The 22410-nt window shown below is 40.1% G+C and overlaps 1 protein-coding gene across 8 annotated transcripts in view; it reads right to left on the bottom strand.

Annotated features, from left to right (window-relative positions):
* Positions 1-19717, bottom strand: part of col11a1a (collagen, type XI, alpha 1a) — an 87384-nt gene extending 67667 nt beyond the window's left edge. For 4 of the 8 annotated variants that reach the window (XM_035999482.1, XM_035999475.1, XM_035999479.1 and 1 more), the window contains exons 1-5: positions 19309-19716; positions 14076-14240; positions 13364-13577; positions 10585-10747; positions 216-341 (exon numbers count right to left, since the gene is read on the bottom strand). In XM_035999482.1, coding sequence (XP_035855375.1) covers positions 216-341; positions 10585-10747; positions 13364-13577; positions 14076-14240; positions 19309-19423 — 783 coding nt within the window. In that variant the 5' untranslated portion in view covers positions 19424-19716. Of the gene's footprint in view, positions 1-215; positions 342-10584; positions 10748-13363; positions 13578-14075; positions 14241-19308 lie in introns of all 8 variants that reach the window. The other 4 variants (XM_035999468.1, XM_035999472.1, XM_035999466.1 and 1 more) reach the window with 2 other exon arrangements.
* Positions 19718-22410: the final 2693 nt, after the last annotated feature.

Raw genomic sequence — 22410 nt, forward strand, 5'->3', positions numbered from 1 at the left:
AGATACACAGGCAACTGTCAAAGCATTTCATTTGCGAATAGAACCTGACATCTGTGAGTCCTTTGCATGTCAAAGACATCAGTAGGCCATGGAAATGACCATTAGGTAATGCTAAAGTGAAGCTCTCCAATATCTCCTGTTAGAAAAATAGAAATTAATCAGGGCCCTTGATTGGTTCGCTGTTGTATCTCCCCCACCCTCCCTGGTTGGCTGACCTCTTCCTCTGGCTCCTGGGCCTGCAGGGAATCACTGTGGGGGGTGTGACAGTCGGGGCTGTAATGTTCACAGTAGTCATATGCTGCTTTGGGATCCGCCACAATCAGAAGTTGCTGGATGTCACCCTGCAGAAAACAGAAAAAGAAACGTGTGTCACATCACCTATCGTACAGGAACACATGTTGCCCACAAGTAATCCTCCATTTACAAAATATATAGATAATATTAGAAATCACTACTTCGAATTAGATGTATTTACAAAGGTAGATGAAACCAGATCTTTAGCAAAAGACAAGCCTGTGTGTGCGCGCACACACACACACACACACACACACACACACACACGAAGGTCATGTCTCATCTTGCTCACACACTCCTACTGTGAAGTGGCCTACTGCAAATGCAAATCTGAAATTGCAGATGTGATCTCTTAGGTCCCATACACTTATAGAGTCTGGCAGAGTAACTACCCCTACTGTATGATTAAACAGCTTGACACACACCCCACAGAGTCCACACTCAGATGGTGCAGGGAGGAAACTAAGAGAGAGAGACTGGGAAGATTATTATTATCAGCGCCAGGGTTTACCTCAGGAAATCAAATAAACATGTATCATCAAGACACAAGCAACACCTGGCATGTCCATGTGTGCTACAGTAAAATACTGTTTCAGTAAGGTTTACTCTTCAACATTTACCATTTTGTTTACTGTCGCAGTATATTTTTAAGTTTAGATTTTAGCTGAAATGTAAAATATTTGCCATAGTTTATAACTTTGTCCTAACTCTTTAACAACACAAAAACAGCAAATAGCATTATCGTTACTGGCCACAAAACAAGTCAAGCTCCGAATCAAACCCAATTATCAACAGCTTTTAATTTGAAGTTTAAAATAGCTCACAAGACCACATTACTTACTGATGGTGTCTGATGTAGTGAGTGTCAAAGGGGATTGTGCTAAAATTAAGCCATTTCTAAAAATGTTACTTGCAAAAAAAAAAAAAAAGAACAAAGATGTTGAGCAAAAACCAACAGTACACAATGGTTTTGTCTGAAAACAATTAAAATAGCAAACAGGAAAGAGTAAAACCTTGAAAATCTCAGACATGGTTTGTGAAAGTTGCTCAAACCACAATGTTCTCTCTATGGTTGGGGCAGCTAACCACAGTGCTTGACACCATTCCAGCACCGTCTCACCTCGTTTTCATTCCTACAGCCAAAGCACACAGCTCACTGTAAGACAGCAAACATATTGGCGAAAGCATCTGGATTTTGCTTTGGAGTCTGTAATTGCTTGAACCGAGTTCCTGGAGGCTGGTTTTTTGAGCCTTTATACACATTGTAAAGACAGCTGAGGGGGGGTCTTGGGAGGTGGAAGAAGGAGCATGTCTTTGGTTAGGATGTTTGGCAGGCGAGATGCCTGAGCCCAGAGGTAAAATCCTGATGCACTTGTGTGAGCAAGGACACTATATGTTGAAGAGCAGAAGAGACGATTGGCAGAAAAACACGAGAGAAATGAAGCAGGCTGCAACTTGTCATGAGAATGTGTGTGTGATTGTGTGTACACCTTCCTGTGTTTAAACCAGATCTATGGATCCTTAACATGTACCTTAGTATAAACATCAATGTGTTAAGGCTTGCCTCATGGGAAAACAAGCAGTGCTCCTTGAAACTTTCTCTATGTAACCATCCATCAACATCTTGTTGCACAGCTTCAGTTTGACGATGTACAGAGGAATGCTACTTTAACTTGATTTTCTCTCACTGGTTGAATGTATCTCTAACAATCAAAGCATATATTGTCATTCAAGTACAAGTAAGACACCAAACTTCAAACTATAACATGCAACACATTCTGCCTTGCTTAGTTCTACATTAAAGGGGTTTGGCTCATTACTCAGATTGCCAATCTAAAGAATGTTACGCCTCATTTCAGCCTTCTGATTTAATGGGTCAATCATAATACTTCTGCTCATAGCATTTTTAATGGCTACAATCCTTGATAACCCAGTGTAGCACAAAGGCATCCACTCCCTTCTCTTGTCTGCAACATCAGCTGAGATACATGTTCTGTTGAAATGCACATTATTTATGCACTTTGGAAAAGTCTACAATGTCATGTTAAGACTAAAAGGAGCTGCAGCAAAGTTAAAATGAACTATTTTCCTTTAAAGTCATTGTTTGACATTTTGGGATTTTCTTATTCGCTTTCTTGCTGAGAGTTAGATGAGAAAATTGATACCACTCTCATGTATGTATTGTTAGTATGAAGCTACAACCAGCAGCTGCTTAGCTTAGAAACTATGCTATCCATTAAAATATGAGCAGACAGATCATTTTAAAGGGGAACACAATCTAAATTAAATATTCCAATATTTTATTTGGCCTATGGAAGTTAAATCAATATTTGTGAACATGAACTACTCTCTCTCAGACAGAAACCACAGAAGTAAGTCTCAAACTTGTGATGTCATCAAGCATAAATTGTGGAGCTGCTCCATAGACAATGAATGGGAGACTGATTTTCTTTTTTTATACCCAAATGAGCTTCATTCTATTGTAGTGTTCTTAGGTCTGAAACATAAAATGTACCCATATACTCGGAACATACCCCTGGGAACTCTGTGTTATCTATATAACATCTTTCTAAATTCATTGTCTATTGAGCAGTTCACACTTTATACTTGATTACATCACAAATTTGAGTTTTAGCACTCTAGTTTTTGGCTTGGGGAGAGAGTTGTTTATGTTCACTAATATTTTGGACTATGTTAGACCATAGGAATAACATGTATGAATTTTGAAAATGGGCATAGTTCCCCTTTAAATCATTGGTGTCCGAGTTGTAAGAAGAATTGTGCACCTTTCCTGATAATATCAATTAATGTCAGTGTTAGCTATTGAAAACATTTACTATACTGACCATGAAAAGTCAAAATTGACCTGCCAAAGAGACATAGGACAGCATTAAACCTAGGTGCCAAGTCTGGAAAGGCCTTAGCTGAGTGTGTGTCGTGTGTACTGTGTGTGTGTTTGGGAAGGCTCGACAGAGAAAGAGAGATCAAGCCTTGCCCTGAGTCAAGTTGACATGTATTACCTCATGTGTCACCCTAAGACCAACAGTGAATGCTTGAACCCTGCCTAGAGTTAGCTCTAATTAGTTCATGTCTGAGAGCCACCCGTCTGCAAACAAATAGGCTGTGGAGACATGGTGTTCAACCTCTGGACCACATCGGTACAACTAGGAGACTTTTGACTGTTTCATGGTTAGACATGAGCATGACAGACAAATTCAATAATGCATGTACATGAAAACAAGAAAAGATGGGATGAACATATAGGCTACTGTAGGTGTTAGTATAAAACCACTAAGTCTAAGGTTAAAAAGATGCAAACTGAAGCTGAAGAACACCTAAATGAATTTGATAATCATCTTTACATATAATCCTACCGACAACTTTCTTCCTTTAACGGTGCATTAACTTTCCAGTAAAAAAAAAAAAATAAGAGCCGAGTCACCAAACAAACAAGAGCCAACTCACAAAGCCAAGATAAGGCAAGTGAGAAACTGATGTCAACTCAGGAGGGAAACTCTACTAGGGATCCAGAGACAGACAGGCAGGGATTAAGAGAGAGCAGCTGGGATGGTAAAATATGTTTTTTGCTGGGAAACACCTGGGGGGAGTTATGATGAGGCTCTGGGCCTGTCTTCCATTGTGGACTGCTGAGATAAAAGCCCTTGGCAACTTGGAGCAAAGCCAGAGCTCCAAAATATGCCCCTTCCTGGCTACAGCACAGCACAACACAGCACACAAACAGGCCACGAGGCTGTGTGTTAATGACTACCGTGTCAGAGGTCAACGAGAAAAGAGAGAGGCTGAAAGAGAGAACCAGGGTCAAGATCAACACTTGACTTGTGAAAAACTATTTACTACTCCATACCTGTTATATCCTCTGTTTTGTTCATGTTGTCATTCTTGGCAGTGTTCACCTCAAGTGGAGCTTAAGGAGCATTTAAAAGCATCATTTAAGTTTAAGTGCATAATAATTCTTACTATCAGATGATAATGTAAAAAGACAAGATACTGCATATTGTGTATATTATAGCATTATGTCAAACTATTAGGGCTGCTAGATTACGGAAATAATCATATTCATGATTATTTTGGTCAATATTGAAATCATGATTATTTAACACGATTATTCATTGACTTTTGAAAATATGTTGCAAGTATTGAACTTACAAAAACAGTGAAACAGTTAATGTTAAACAAATCAACAGTGAAAACAACTTGAACTGTGAAATTTCCCGCTTCAACATTTTATTTTTCATTCAGGACACAAGACAAAATAAGAGTTTACTTCCAAAACGTAATGTGCAAAATAATAATTTTTCTAGATTACTCTGTTTTTGTGTTCATTAGGAGCCAAAACCCTAATCGCAATTAAGCACAGCCCTACAAACTATATGATTTTTTTATTGAGATTTCTAAAGCGCTATGTTTTTGACTGGAGAGCTGGTTGATCTCTCTTGTCTAAGAACTGCTTTGACTCTGTGGTGTCTGTTCAGAACTATACAGTATGTAGTGTAAACTACATCGCTACTAACACATCTGGAATGTGTGATTTAAATTCTTTCATTCTGCATTTAATTAACACTGGCTTTCTTACTTTCATTGTGTTAATCATAACTAAAATATACCTGTTAGTAAAGCTATCAAGTCATTTTGAAGTAGTTACTCTCAGTTTGGCATAGTAGGATCAGATAATATTTCCCTCTGTGATGCAGTGCAAACAGGGACAGAGAAATAAAACCATCTTTTTCTCAAAGTATTATCCACCTTGACCTCATCCTGTCCACAAGGCACCATGGGATATAAATACACATGGAGGAGGTCAAAGGTTACAGTCGTGCACGATAACAGAGTTCCCATAGAGGAGCTGCATGAAGACAACCTCCATGTTTTCAATGGTCAGTATACAGCACCGTTTAGTTTTGTTGTGATAGATGGCTCTTTTGTCTTTTCTCTACTAAAATCCAAACACATGTTGTAATTACAAGGCGAGTGCAGGGCATCACTGGCCAAATCAAAACACAAGTAGTCGTCACCATTGGTCTTTTGACATACCTTTGCCCAGGGCAACATACCTTTAGTCTGACCATAGCTAACTGTAATTAAACAGCCCCATACAACAATTAGTCACTTCCTTAAAGCCTATACAGTACAGTTTCTCTGAGAAGACAGAAAAAAATAAAAGAGACAGAAAGAAAAGGCAAAAGGAGTTTTCACACTGAACAGTTAGAGGATCAACTCTCCAAAACATGGCATTAAAAGGACAGAAAATAGCTCATTTAAATATAACAGTTTAAAGAGCTATAAAGTAGCTGTATTGTTATGTGATATATATATAATCCATTGGCAGTTGTAAAAAAAATTCTGGAATCTTATAATCAATTTGAAATGTGGGCAAAACACAGAATGCCCTCCTTAGTGATGCTTCAGAGAATGCTATCAAGGCTAGCAGACTCGCTAAAAAAACTATCCAACACAAACTATTATGTTAATTTTAAACAGCATGCATCTTCTGGCAATACTGGTGGTGTGGCATTGAGACATAGACCACCTCAGCTCCATCTAGTCCTTATGGTAAGACACACTGAGCACTGATGAGTGTTTGCTACCCAAAAATAAAGGGAATAGGCAGGTATGTATATTTAGTGTGCTCGATTCAGACAGGTAATGTCAGCGAGGCATGAATAGACGGTCTCATGACTTTGGCACGGTAGGGAGGCCTCAAGGTGGGGAGGGTGGAGAGGGAGGAGGAGGTGGTGAGCAGGGGAGAATATGCAAGGGAAGGGGGGTGAGGAAATGAGGAAGGCCTGACGGGGCAATGAAAGACTCCCATTCATCTGAACCAGATCCCTTTGCGACGGTGGTCGCCTCCAACCGGGGGCAGGTATGGCATGAATAGACGTTTATGAAAAATGTGGGTCAGCTTGTGAAAACAAATGTCAGGGTTTGAATAAGGGAGCAAATGTTTTATTATTACTGAATAAATTATCAATCTATCTCTGGCAATCCGAAACTACCACTGTGGTATAAAGGGGAGTAAACTGTAAATAAATAGTCACTGCTATAAGCAAGTCCAAGTGTTTCTTACATTCCTCCAATTTTCTTATACATAAGTTACATTGTTATCAAATCAAATATAGTGACTAACTAAAATAACAAGAAGAGGTCAGACACAGAATCTGCTAACGTGCAACATTTCTCATTATAACCACCGGCTTGAATGCAGAAGGCCAAGGAATTTCCTTCCCTTGTATATCCCAGCATGCATCGGGCCCTGTGGATCTCTGAGGAGAGCATGGACAGAGAACAGACAGGAGACCTGTTCCAAAAACCACACAGAGAAGACCCTGTTAACTGACTTATGGCTCCTATTTTCAGCCACATCCACTGGCCAACTTTTAACTGGACACACTGTTTCATACAAATGCTGGTTTCAGTGCCCTCTCATAAATCTAATCGAAGCTGACAGGACACATGAAAGCAAATCTGCTTATAAATCTTTGCACCAAAGAAAACCTGTCTCTAACTATTCTTTGTTGAGTAATATGACAGTAATCTCAGTCAGCCTACAATTAAATATCAGCAACATCCTGCTACAATCGGATTTGAAAAAAATCCTAATTAAGGTCAATAAAAAATAAACAAAAAAAAACATTATGTAATATCAGTCTACTATCTACAGAGGCTAAAACAATCTTTTTTAATAACTCTTTTTTGAGAAAACCTGCACTTTTCTCACTTTTTGACCTTAGTATAGCACTAGGTCAGACACAGCAAATGATGCAAGACAAAAGAATAAATCATTGTGGACACCGTGGCGATGACAAGGTATGCCAAGAAATATGGCTTTAAAACAAGAGTAGCAGCATCAATCATTCAAACTTGGCATCAGAATAATGACTAGTCATTCTTGCTGCCCGTAAACAAACCAGCACTCTCTCACAAGCAAACACAGCCCCCATACGGGCCGTTTACTTCCCACCAGAGAAGACCTTGAGTGTCAGGACAAATAAGCCATTGTCGGTCATTATTTACATCTGCCTGACCCCATGCCAGCATCCACCTCTGGATGAACTGTGCCGTAAAACATAATGTTGAAATCACTGACTATGGAGGTGGTAGCATACCCTGAATCCCAAAAAGTTCCCCATATAAAAAAAAATGCAAATTTGGATTATTTGTATTATTTTTTTCTCAATGATTAGGTAGGTAATGAGAAACAGTCTGGGCAAAACTGTGGCTTATATTCCAAAGAATTCATCCAATATCATGCCATCATTTTGCTTGGCTTTTCTGTAAATGAAGTTGTGTTTCTATAGGTGGCTCTTCATGTCTGTTATCAAAATGCATCACTTTCTGTACATCAGAATATTTTTCCCAGACATGATGTATGTGGGATAGGGATCGACCGATACTGGTTTTTCAGGACCGATATGGATACCGTTTATTAGTAGATAATGAAACCAATAACCGATATTTGGAACCGATATGCATTTACAGTAAAAGATGAAAATCTTTAAATCAAAATTAAGATTTTGGAATGTTACAAACTCCAACTAAATGCTTTACAGTAAGCAATTATTTAATAAATTAGAAACTTTCAACATAATACACAGTAAAAGATAGTCAGATAGTGTTGTGGGCATTAAGTCAGACTCAGTGGTGAGTAAAACCGAAGCAGAGGGACAGACACAGAGCTGTAGCAGAGCCAAAGTAGCACACTTTTTAATTAATTAACTTTATCGGTTATCAGGCAAATAAAATGCTGATACAGATAATCTGCAAACCAGGGAGAGCAATTGTAAAAGCCTTCACGAACTGGCAGTATGAAATTAACACTGCGTTAGTTACCGTATTTGGCGACAGAGATGGCACAGTGAGAAGCTCATAAAACTAATTTCAAACATGTTAGTCACCAGATGTTGGACTTTTCCAGCAGCACGTGAACTATGCATAATAGTAATGGCTAAACGTCAACAACTGCCAAGTGCCTAATGATAAAATCTATAAATCCATTATTTGTTTAAATACACGGATATAGGCCAGAAAACATTATTTTTTTTATTTTTTTCTGGAGGCATTAACAGCTACATATTTGTTATAGTTTCAGTAACAATCACAAGTCTAGCAATGTTTCCAAAAAACATTGCTTTAGTGACCAAAATGCATAATGACAACAACAATGGCTCAGTTAAAAGGAGTTAAGATTTACTTCAGTGTTTACCACATACTAGATGGAAGAGCTAATGAATAATTGCCGCTGGTTTAATCCTTGAAAAAAATGTTCTCTTTAAGTGGACACATCCTTGGCAACTTAAACCTTATAATTAACTTATTTTAAAAGCAGCAGTCTTTCTTCTCTACAGACAAGTAACATGTGCTTGCATGACAGCAGCATAACCTTTTTTCCAACTAATATGTTTTATTCATTTCAACAAGTAATAACATTACTGCTATTGTACCACTTAGTAGTAACAAGACACCAGTTGTGGGAATTCAAAAACTCCAGCTCAGTTTAGTACACTTATCATGTCAATCAATACAAAACTATCATGGCTGCCATCAATCTAATCAAGTTAGAAATCCATTCATTGGTGGGTCATTTCACCCCTTCACTTCACTTCAAGTCAATTCAAACCATCCAGTTAAAAGTCAATCCAAGAGAACATTTCAACCAGGCCACCTATTTTTTGGTAAACCTTTTACATGCAAAACTCCCATGGCACTAAATGTCTCTAATTACAAGGTAAAGAGAAGTTTAAACAACGGATCTGAGAAGTCTGAGAAGTTGACCGAGAGCCAATGTGTGCTTTGCAGAAAAACACAAACAAAGAAGCAATAATGATGAACAAAGGTGGCCATGTTCAGCCGCTTTGACCTGGCTACGGTTCAGATATCACCAAATATCACAAAATCCAGTCACCAGGTAAGGAGAACTATAAATATCATCCCACTTAGCCTAGAAGCCATTGTATCACCATCCATTTACAGTTGGTGTAGTGTCTGCTGGGAGTTTTTGGGTAGATGGACAGCTCAAGTATCAGCTCATGTGGATGCTGTGTGGATGAGCACAGTCATCCAAATCACAATATCACATGTCCATGTGTCTTATGCCTACCATACACTATGATACTTTGAAAAGACTTTAAAAGACTTCGAAAAGACTAAAGTTATGAAACACTCTCACATCTAAAGACAATGTGTCCGAAGTTACAGAGTTTTTAGTCACAGACTATAAGATTTTGCAAAGACTTGGGATCTTGCAGGGTAACTATTTGCAAGACAACATCTAGATTATTTTTGAGATTATATTCACATTCTGCTCCTGGTGGAAATAATGGAGGAAGTTTGCATGAGTCAAAACCAAAAACATACAATAATATTAAACATGTTTGATGTTATCAAAACGTCAGGATTAGAAAAAGACTGACTTCAGACAGATGAGGGGGGCTGAGTTTTATGACCACTTTACCCCAAACGATCGAGATCCCCGGAGTACACCACAACTCTAGCAAAACTCTCATGATTTTGTTCCGACCTTGGAAATGACAGTGAGAATGCTTGAAGGTGTAAGGCCGGCATTAGTTTCCACAACTATGATTTCCCTTTTATAAACAATACTTAACTCAACAATACAGTAAGAGCAAATCCTGAAATAGAAAGAACAGCCACAGACTTCCCCAGTTTTCACGAAATTCAACTGAACCATTCAACAGGTAACTGTAGAATGGTTCAAACCATTGCTTGTCAATGATAACCTCAACCTTTAAGTCCCCTTACTGATTTGATTCTTTATTTTTCTGTCTGTATTAAAGCTATTGAAGGAGCGCTTGATTGTGATTCAAGCAGTAATCAAGCAGTAAGTCAAAAACAAGAAAAGCGGTAAACTTCTGCTCTATCATTAAACTACACTATAGCACAAGCAACCTAGATAAAAGGCCTCCAATATTTTAGATATATGTACGTGATATCAACGTGAAGTTCCTAAAAAAAGCTGAAGAATTGAAGACCTCCAGATCTGCCCTGGTTTTTATCATCTCTACATTCCTTATTGGCAGCATCGAAGGGGTCCAGGGTTGCCTCGATGGGACGTAGCACTTTTGAGCAGCGTTTAAATCTGGACACACAGTTAATATCACTACAATCTTTTGGGGAATTTTCAGTTGAAGGTGATTGCTACATCATTCCTGATTAATATGCTAATAAGTAACCTAGCAGTGGCAGCGACATACAGCTTAAGCAACGCAATCACAATGTACATGTTCACACAGTTCACCACACTGAAATTTTTACCTGGAAAACCTCCTCATCCAGGATCCTGGTGCCGAACACGGTAATGCCATTGGTGTTGATGGAACCATGGTCACTCCTGAGAAGAGGCTTGATGATCTTCTTCTTACAGTCTACAATGATGGTGACCGTCTTCTTCTCCACACTGATGGCCACACGATGCCACCTGGTCAAGGACACAACAAGGAGAGGTGAGAAATAAAAGCAGCCAAGCTGAATCAGTATATGTCAATCATTCTGAAAGACTAGTTACTGTGGCACACGTAGGGAATCTTAAGCCGTTCTAAGTGCATAATGTGAGTGTATGATACTGAAAGCAGAGGATGATGGAATATATATATAACATGCACAAATTAGGACAATGAACACCGGTACTTAGTAGGGCAAGTGTTAAGTAGTCAATAACATGAAATTATATCGTAGACAAGTTTGTGGTGGTTGATTACATTCTATGAAAATCATAGCCCTTGTAATAGGATTATAATCTCCCTTTTATACATCACAACGCACCTCAAGGAGAGAGAAACTCAGAATGCTCTGGTGTACGAAGTGATTCATCACATAAACAAACACTCTAAAACACATGAACCTCAGAGCTATGTATGATATATTTCGATCAACAACACCTATATTTCGATCAACAACCCCGGTTAACCGGGGTCACACGTGAGTATGACACCTCCCTCGCCTCTGGACCATTTGCCACTGCACTTAAGGGCTATTGCATACCAGGCAGCAGTGGACCACATTCTTGCCCCCACACTCTGGTCCTGTTTAACACGGGATTACACTCATTAAACTCCAAACTTAATCCTCCTTCTGGGTTACTCGGCATGACAGACATGGTGAACATTGAGGAAAGTGTGTGTCAGGATCCAGGAAGGCCTGCTTTGCCAGAGCAGGAGACACATAGTCAAAACATTGTTCTGTGGTGGAAGATGAGACCTGGCACCACTGTAGCTTAAGATGGCACCAAAAGAAGCGTTTACAGATAGTACAGATATATATCTGATTATTTAATTAATACATCTACATGTTACTACATTGTTATCAGAAGAAGAGACATGTCCAATTCCTTTGAACAGAGCTCGATCATACAGACACATTCCAGGGCAGGCAATAGATCTTAGAGGAAAATAAACGTGCAACACTCTCTGGGCTTAGCAGTATAGCAGGAAGGATTACTTGTCACCTTATATGGCAGCAAAAGCAAATGTTGACTTTGATAGGTTTAAACAAACGTTGAAGTGCATTAGGATCTAAAGAATAAAAAGTAATTTCAAAAAGCAAATGTAAATGCAATCTTTTGAAAAGCATGTTTAAAGAGCTTAAATAAGATTAAACTAAGGGTATACAGTGCAACAGCTCACTAGAAATCCTCCTATTCATCTCCCCTTCCCTTTAAAGAAAGGATAATGCTCTTTTTCACCTCATCAATATCATCATCATTGTGCCTCTATTTTCAGGCTTGGCATATGCTTATTAGTAACAATGAATACATCTACAGGAATCACAGACTGCACACAGCCTGAGCTGTAGTCAATGACGATTTAGACAAGGCCTGGAGCTGGAATGCATCCAGAACAAGTGCTCAAAATCCTCTACAAAGAACACTGCTTCTTAGATACTGGGGCACACAAAACTACACACTGGATAAAAACAGCCCGACAAGACTAACACAAAGCTGGCTGACCTTCTCTTTGTTGCAAACTGCACATAAGTTATTGCTGACATGAGACTTTTGAAGAATCTACCAAGCTTCATTATAACTGTTTGCACACTAGATCTCATTTAAAGCCAATTTGGGTCACAAAATTATTGTGACAGGGTCATGGCTTCCTTCAAAAGCTCAAAAAAACAAACTATCCTCACATGTTCAGCAAATAAAAACAAATTAATAACACTGGAAGACATTAGAAAATACTATTTCAAATGATGCATTTTTCCCAGCAGCCTGTGTGTTTATTTTTTGCCCCTTGCCCCTGAACATGGGCTCATGTCAGCTAAGCCGAAGCTCTGAGTGAGAGTTCTGGGATTTCTGAACATGGGAGCAGATAATCAGGTTTATGATAAACGTTTGGAGCGCTGTTTCTGGTTGGGTGAGATAATCCAAGGGGGTAAAAAGGAAGTTTAGCACTGCCCCTTTCCCCTCCTTTCTTTCCCCCTCTCTAAAATAACAGAGGCAGTGAGTTCATGGATGTGGTCAGGTTGCCCATAGCAGTCCCTGCTGTGCCCCAATAATCCAGTGTCTCCCTGTCTCTGACCTGTCTCTGTGCCCGTGGACCCCTGATGAGATGGATAATCCGATTGTTTTCTTGCTTTTATCAAGAAGAACAAGTGAGAGGAAATCAGAAACATGTTTGAGCATTTTAGGTTGATTTGATAATTTAACTAGTTTCAAGACGATCAAAATGCCATTCATGAAATGACTCCAATGACATATGCATGTATACTTGTGAGAAATGTAATCACAATATGAAACAATCCATTCCATGTTTCCATAGACAACTAAGGTATTGATCAATCACATGATTTAGGTCCAAGTTTTAGGTCCAATTGGATTACACTTGGTGTGTTCCTTTTGCACCATCTAGCATTTTTAACCCAGACCCTCTGTTACCTACAACTGTACTCCACCCCCCCACCCCCACCCCCACCTCACCCCACCCCCTGCATGTTGCAACAGTCATTCCTTCTGAATCAGCTTCAACTGTGAGACTGAGGGTGTGCAGGTGTGTTTGAGTATGTTAATATGCGAGTGGATGTGTGAGATTTGACATACTTTCCATCAGCAAGGTTGAGAGTACTGAACAGAGGGTAGTCCTCCGGTGCTGGCTTGCCAGTGTGATCCTCATACAGAAAGACAGGTGAACGTCCCACTTCAACGCCCAGCTGCTGGACTCCCTGCTGGTTGTAAATGGACAGCAAGAAGGACTGGAGGCCTGATTTGGGGCGCACTGTAGTCAGGATGGAGAAGTCCTCAGGAAAAACACCTCCTGCAAAGCCAAAAGAGGAGGGGTAAAAAAGACAGGTTAGAATTATTGTGATACTTCCAACATGACTGACTAGTTAAAAACTATATTATCTATTATATAATATTTTGGTTACTACCCATTCACTTCAATGCAATAAGGCCCCAGCTTCAGTTTTAAATCTAAAGCGATAATCAACTACTAGTTACATAAAAGCTTTTACATGTCTTCATTTTAACCTTGGTAAGTGTAATATATAACATTTCAAGACATACTTAAGAATACAACAGCAATATGCAACATCTAAATTATGAGTCTAGTAGCTACAGAAATCAGTTGCATCCAGAACTCTTCAAATGTTACATTCTTTGCATGTGTAGTGCTCAGTCTTGCCTTTTATATAACAATATCAATTGAGACATATCAAGAGAAGAATCCACTGCCAAAAAGCACCTTTGAAACCCACAAACCAGTTTACACATGGTGGTTGAAAGAGGGTAAAGGTTGAGAAGTTTGTCTTACCAGGGAATAGCTGCGTGGTGGGGGCACTGATCTGGATCTGCTTGGCAACTCTGTAAGCTGAGTCCGGCTTTGATGCTCTCCTGTTTGTGCAAAGTCCTGATGTTTTCGTCACTCCTTCGGGGTAATTTTGAAATTCTAATACTTTTAGCACATCCACTGGCTCTGCTGATTAAGGGAGCAAATAAAACATCAGTTAGGTCATAGCATTGGTTTTTGTAGGCTACATGTTGGTTGGTTTTATGGTAGGTTTTTTATTTTATTTTAAATACACGTATGTGTCCTGATCCAGTTCTGGCAAATATACACAGGGCAGTGATAGAGCCACTGCATGATTCAGGTAAAAAAAAAATAACTCGAGGAAGATTAACCCAATTTAGGCTGTGGAACACTTCACAGATTCCTTCATCATGACCCATCCCATAACAGTACCGATAGTTGTTACCCTCTGTCATACAAATGGCACTATGACACATTTGTCACAGCATCATGGACTCAATATACACTATGACTAACTTAGCCTTAAACATTGACATAACATCTACAGATCAACATACTCTGACTTAACAACACATCTAAACAGTTAATTTAGGAAATTCTGCCTTCCGGTTGCTCTACAGGCTCAGCTGACAGGAAATGTCTCTGTCAAGGCCAACCAAAGAGCATTATGAACAATGTGCCAACAGAGATCTAGTTCTATAACACCTGGATAGGTTTACCTTGATAAGGGTCACCAGAGGCTCTCTGGGTTTTCCATTCTCGTCAATCTGATGCACTTTATATAAAGGAGCCTGTGTGGTGATGGTGCCCATAGAGACCCATGGGAAAGCATTATAACTATGCCTCTTCATCAAAACACCCTCTCAGTATAAAACATTAGCTTGGTGAACATGATAAGGGAGAAACCAAAGTGCTGCAGTGTATTGACCCTCTGTGGGCCATTCATACCTGGGAGATGTTTTACTATTCAAGGGCCAATAAAAAGCAATGAATAAAACCCCATACAAAAGCTTAAAACCCATATATTAAAATAAAAGGAGGCACTCGCTTCACTCCGCAGAGCATAGCAGTATCCGACTAAACAGGCAATACAATGGCATACTGTTCAACTAATCTGTTTTTGTGGGATAAATAAGCATGCCAAGGTGTCTGAAAGCATCAGCAAGCCTTTTCTGACGGCTCTAAAGCCACTGATTTGGCTAGCATGTAGAGGTCAAATCACTCTGAAAGTTTCTTTAACTTCTTGATACAAAGCGATCTTACAAATAAATGTCAATGTCACTCTCAACACCCTCTGGTCAACATTCCATCTGTGGCAAGGAAAAGCAAATTAAAAGTGTGTGGTTTAGGGAAAAGTCCCTACAGTCCTAGTCTTACAACATGAATCTATTTTCTACGGAATATAAGGGTACTGCAAGCACAGCTCATACAGATGATTTGTACATGATCACCAGATTTTCATTGCTGATTACACTGCTATTTGAGCACACTATTCAGACCTAGTGGACAAAGATCTTTCCATTAGTATGAACACACTGAATGAATGTCAGGTTTTCTATGTCACTTTATCATGATGAAAGTATACATAAAGGGCCTGGTCTCTTTATCTTCTCTTTATCTTCTAGCAGCTTATACAACATCTGCGATGGACCAGATGCACATCTCGATGAAGGCAAGCTGCTTCAATCCATAGTACAAAATTCTGAACTGTAAGCAGTCCAAAAAAGCAAACACTGCAGAACTCCACCAGCAATCCATTTTTACAAACATCATCCACTTTCATTCTTTCAAAAGCAACCTGAACCTGAGGGCAGAAATTGTATGTCTCCCTCAGGGAAATTTGTGTGGGATGATTGAGCTCGGTAAGAACAAATGAGTTCTTAGTGTCAACACAAAATATAACTCACTCCTATTTCAGCAGAGCATATATATAGAGAATATAAAAACAGCAGAGATAATGTGAAGTTGAGAGCAAAACCAGCAAAATGTTACTCTGTAGGAATGCCATCACTAAGGATAACTTGGCCCTTTGAATAGCTTGTGAGGATGAACAAGCTACTTACTTTGGAAAGTGAACTGAGGACCTCATTGTGAGTTCCTGTAGAGTTGCTTTCAGTTCAAACTCCAGGACTCATATGTTCCAGATGTGGCAATTTGGCCAGGCTACGACCCTCACACAGAGGTGCTGAGAAAACGTCAATACTGGCCAATCCATTAAGGTGGTCAAATTAGTGTGCACAGGTTTTAAAAGAGTGCATCTGATGACCTGGTGTGAGTTTGCCCTGAGGGCTGAGCAAACAGGCCATATAGCTACCAGCAGAACTCAGGTGGCATGGAGGGATGGACCTTCCTTAGTCTGGAGAAGAGAGAAAATAGCCAACCCTAAATTCAGGCAAGTCAGTCTCTATTTCTCAGTTATTGGAACATCTGAACATCATTATGCAAAGGGAGACATGTGGGGAAGGGAGGAGCAGCATGACACATTACCAAAAGACATAAATCGACTAATTTGATATAATCTCTGTCATGTTCACAGGTGTATTTTCGATGTAAACAGTGTGTTCCAAGAGATAACGTAACCACCTGTCTTAGGACAGAGGCCAAAAAAGTCTGTCTCAGCTCATCCTTTATCACATAGTATGTAAGACTTGAGCAAACTGATATCATAAATCCCGCTTCTGATGTGTCATTTTTAGCCCTCACATCTTTACAGAAAAGTGAAATTGGCTGATAAACTGAGGAGGACCTTTTCACCTGCAGCTCCCTGAGACTCTAATAATATCTCAGCCAGAATGTCTCTCTATATGTCTCCCCCTCTCTCTCCCACTCTCCCTCTCTCCTTCCTTTAACTTCCACCATGCTGCCGGCTAAAACAAGACAGCTTTATGCTGGTGTCATACCAAAGAAACTTTACTGAGACCTACCCAGTTTTTCAAAGCATTTCCATCCCCACCCCCCTTGCTTTTCCTCTCAATAACCCCTTATAATGTATGCCTCCATATGAATATCAGAACATGTTATCATATAGGGGTTTTTCCTAATCCAAACAGGTCATATTATAGAAAAGGAGAAAGCCCCTGTGATCCTCCCCATTTCAGAATTTGAGTTTAAATGTTTGCAGTAATACCACAAGTTGTGTGGAGGAAGAAAAGCTTGTCTCCAAATAATTCCGCAATGACTATAAATATGTGACAGCTACACAGGACAAAGGTACAGCAAGGAGATGATTAGCAGATATTTCTGGTTGAGCACATTACGGAGAGGACTCTGAAAATGCTAGCTTTGTCTGCTGGAATGCACATGCCTGCGCCCCGGGGGCTGAGAAAACGTGTCTGTACACTGCTAGATGAAGAAGGCACCCTACAGAAACAGCTTTGACTGACTGAGACCCTGGAACACTGAGCCTGCAGCAGAATGCATAAGATTAAAAAAAAAAAAAAAAAAAATTAAAAAAGAAGAAGAAGAAAAAAGAGCCAGGAGTTGTGAGATTTTTCAATCTGAAGTAAAATTCTAGTCCAGTATCTTGAACTAGCAGGTTGTAATCCTAGCTGGAAACAAATGACTGTAAAACTAGGAAATGAATAAAAAGTGACATTAATTGATTTGTGCAGTATACATTTAAACAGCAATGATACTGCATTAACTCATTTTTGTGGCTATTTGCTTTCAATGATTTGGTTATAAGGTCGAGAGACTGGACCATGTGCTTATCTGATTGAGGTCTTTAAGAGACCTTTTCAGAACCCATAGCATAAGCTATTTAGCACATTTTAAAAACAAGGCTGAATTTTTATTCTGGAAAATTGTCATTATGGAGATAAAAATGTATCATCTAGTCTCTACCTGTATCTGTGTGGAACAATACATCTGTACAGAGTTGTCTATAGGCCAGGGTGTGAGGCCTACAGTATGTAATCCTGAACCCTGTGACTTGTGGCCATTATTGCTTCAGGCTAGGCCCATATGCAGGCTTACTCTTTGAAGGCGCCGAAATCATAGGGAAGTGCAACAAGGACCATCATCAAATAACTGCTCAGTACTTAGAGGGGAAGCATTCCCACCACTCACACAACACAGCCTTGTCCTGCAGCCGACAAAACATCTAAGTGCAAAGTTGAGGGGAAGAGCTGGGCATGGGGGGGAGGGGAGGGGGGGGGCGCTTGGACAAGCCAGATTTTGGGCTTCAGTGTGGACCAGGGTAGTGTGGAGATAGGGTGAACCTGCCTGACCACTCAGCCCCCTGCAGACCCAGACGGGCTTTGCACTATGCTCTGACAAGTTTGAGATCCACTATAGCCTTTTTAAATATGTAGCCTATTTCACCACTATATTTATCATCACACTAATGCTGTACCCAAACAGAACACCCCTGTATCTGCAAAAACAATGTTGTGTGACTGAAAACCAATTCACTTTCTATCCTGGACATGCTATCCTCCTCTTCACATGGTAGGATGACATCCCCTTTAGGCTACAATCAGGTCAACTTAAACATGTAATTACAGCCCTCCACACTATCAAAGAACTCAATATCCCATCAGCCTGAAATAAAATCTCTGATGAAATTCCACATTAGTAAGTAGTATGTTATCAAAGTCCAGGGTCTGCCCAGTGGCATGTGGCTGAAGAAATCCACCCTGCTAACCGTGGTCACATCCACCTAGCGGACCACAGTTCAAACAGAGCTTTATTTCACCTAAGTGACTCTTAAAAATCAGGGAACGCTGTTCTGTTTTTCCGAAGCACATACCAGCGGTTTAGGATGAATTTAATTAGGCGAGGTGATTCATCTTCTGAGCGGACGCTTTCCAATCATGCCTAAACGTAGCCCGCGGTAAATGGTGTGATAATGAATATAGTGTTTTGACCAACAAAATAAATTTGCACCTCAAGTGATTACCCCCTGAGAGCATGTAGGCCTACTCTATAAATTGCCTCTCAGGGTTTACCGTAACCGTCCACTTCACTACAGTAGCGAGCAGAGTACAGTTTTACTGTAAGCTTTTTGTTTGGTGGCTTCCACACAGCGCTCAATCACACTGCGCTAATCTCGCTGTAACTACTCTGGTTATGGAACCAGACAACGAAGCAAACGTGACGCCGCTGTGTCCAGGTAAATTTGCTGTTAATCCCCCAATCTCCATCATGAGTTACCGAGTTTTCCCAGCCGGTCGGCGCTGCGTTCCCTTTCGGCCAGATAAAGTTCATTAGAGACGTTTGATCCTAACAATCTTACCTGCTCTGACATTGGTAGCCTGTAGAACCAGGGTTAAAGTGATGAGTACGGTTACAGTGGAATCCATAAACCACCTTTTCGTTTTCCACCTTGTGGACCACCTTTGCATCTCCATGGTCGGGCGCCCACAATTGAATAAAACTTTTGAGCGGCTTCAGGTGATTTTAAATGACGTCCCTTCCACAATCCCAAATGATGATGGAAACTGTCCTACAAAAAAGCCATAAGTGAGAAGTTTTAGCCTCTTCTCTCAGCCACACCGAGGCCCCCGATCCTCCTTTCCAGTGCCCAGCCTTCACAGTGAAGGTAGTCGGGCTTTAACCAAAACGCACAGAGTGCAGTCGGTACACTTGGTGCGTCCACGGACAGGAGGGCTGGGCAAGCTCCACAAACCGAAGCCACGATTACAGGGAAATGACAAGGGAGCCAGCCCCCGATTAGCAAATCACGGGGCTGGAAATTCTCCTTCGGGTCCACCCATTAGCTTTGTTATGCGCCCCCAAGTCTCTCCCCAGTGGTCTGAGGGAAGAGAAGAAAAATACAAGTTTGTAACGACCTGGGAATGATGAAATGACAGAACTGTACATTCAGGGTGTTTCTCTAATATCGATAATATAATAGATCCATTAAGCTTCCACCACCTGAGCTGGTACAGATGACTGCTGTTATTTGCAGCATGACTACAGTGAGTAAAATGAGAAACAGTTTTAGCCCACTCTGCAACAAGTCCATATTGACAACACACTTGAATCAATTCATAAAAACATTTACCAAATTCAGTATCCATATACCAGAAATATAGAAAACCACAACCACACATAATAAAAAAACATTGGTAGCCCTTTACTTGAAGGTATCTACATAAGAGTGACATGACACTGTCATGAACACGACACTGTCATGACACATGAACCCTAACTCTAACCCTAACCATACCTTGTCATGACAAAAACCGAATAACACTTACTAAAAGCGTTATGTCATAAACATTTATGACTTGTTCATAAACGTTTATGACACGTTCATGACAGTGTCATGTCACTCTTATGTAGATACCTTCAAGTAAAGTGTAACCAAAACATTCCATGATCATATAAAATCAAAAACATAATGATGAGCGCATGGCATTAGTTTTGTGTGAGGAAATCAGTGCAGCTCAAAAGTGTATCACTTTTTTTATTATTAGAATTAGCAGGGCCGGCATAAGCAGTAAAGGCGAAAGCTAGGGCCGTAATCCATCCTGAGGGGTGTGTGGGCACCCCAAAGCCAGGGCCAGCCGGTGGCATAGGCAATATTGGCAATTGCTAGGACACAGTGTTGCTAGCTTACTTTGGACCATAACGTTGCTAATTTAATAAAATCCTAGAGTTAACGTCAGTTACTCTTACTTTAAATTCATTATGAAAGGTTGGAAAGACTATTCAGGTATTTGGGGAATAACCTACAACATACATTTGAGAAATGCACTTTTAATTTTTTTTTAAGTGTGCTGCAGTGTTTCCTCTAGAACTTTTGTCAGTAGCAGCGCAGGGGGGAGGGGGAGACCATCCAGCAAATAGACGGTACCGTAGGGTGCCGTTACCTGAAACCGGTGATTTAACGTCACCGCTCATTTTACACACAGTTTAACAAAACAAAACGCTGAGTGAACATTACTAGCTACGTTTTTCATGTTTGTTTTGAGAGGTATGCACCCCCACTAACCTGGAAAACGGTTTTAAAACAGTAACGTTAATACAGCGTGTCGGAGGAATACAGCGTCAGAGTCAAAGGCAGAGGGACCGCAGCGTTCGCTAACGTTAGCTTTTGTGCAGGAATGCTAGGTGTAATTTCTGTTGCCGTTTGTGGCTTTCGTGTGGCTTAGGTGCTATTATTGGCTGGGGTTCATCATCAGCAGCTTTTTTATTAATATAATGTAACACTTAATGGTCACATATACTCCTCTCTTCAGATGCACTTTAGAAATATTTTAATACCACCCTGCAAATCCTGGGCCATCTTAGCGTCAAGTTCTCCTGTCCACTCCACATCAGCACCTTCCAGTGATGCAGCATCAAGCGCTCCCCCCTACTTTAGACAAGCCCAGCAACACAGCATCAGTTTCCCCTGTCTCCTCCAGCTCAGCACAGTCATGTAGCATCAAGCACTCCTGTTCTCTCTACTTCAGCACTTCCCTGCAATGTATCACAAAAGGCTGCACATACAGACCCTGCTGACTGATAAGGTAAGAACAGAGTTTGTTGGAACTCTATACAGCTACATTGTGCATATTGCACTCAGGTTTCTGTAATATAGTTTTTTGTGTAATACTCCTTTTTCTATTATATTTATAAATCTTTTTGTTTCCACTGGTTTCTTTAATGTAGTATTTTGTACAATACCTTCATTATATTGTATTTAATTAATAAAAACTTTTGTATTGATATCCAAACAGTTTTTTACATCCATTTACGGCATACCGTGGGAGTGAATTTAAAGCTTGTGCACGTACACACAGTTCCATAAAACAGAATCAGATCGGCTTTATAAAACTGATTAAAAAAAATTGGTATGCATAATTCTGTTTTTCTGTCAACACACAGTTTTAGTCGTGAATGAATGGATCTAGCCCCAGATCTCAACCTACTTGAACAACTATGACTGATTTTGGACCAACACAAGACAGTTCTTTCCACCACTATCATCAACACCAATTGAGGTAATACACTTTGAAAGAATGGTTTTCATCCATCTAGTTCGATTCAGAGACTTGTAGAATCTATGTCATGGTGCATTGAAGCTGTTCCAGGGACTTGTGGTGGTCTGAAAACTTTACTTAGACACTACACTTTGGTTTTTCCTTTAGTTTGTCACCCATGCACTCAATGAACTGGAGCGATATCAATAACATGTAAAATTGGCCAATGCCAAATACATATATTATAGTTTCCTTAACAATGAATAGTAGCCTGACGTCGTCATACTCAGATTCTAGTCAGAATATGAGTCTGATACTGCTCCATTGGGCTGTGATTATGGGGTGTGTTTCAACCGAACCAGGAAAGAACCAATTACAGCAACAGAGACAGACGTCACAGAAGCTGCAAATCAAAGGCAGGCTTC

The sequence above is a fragment of the Sander lucioperca genome, chromosome 1, assembly GCF_008315115.2.
Source record: "Sander lucioperca isolate FBNREF2018 chromosome 1, SLUC_FBN_1.2, whole genome shotgun sequence".
Classification (NCBI taxonomy): Eukaryota; Metazoa; Chordata; class Actinopteri; order Perciformes; family Percidae; genus Sander; species Sander lucioperca.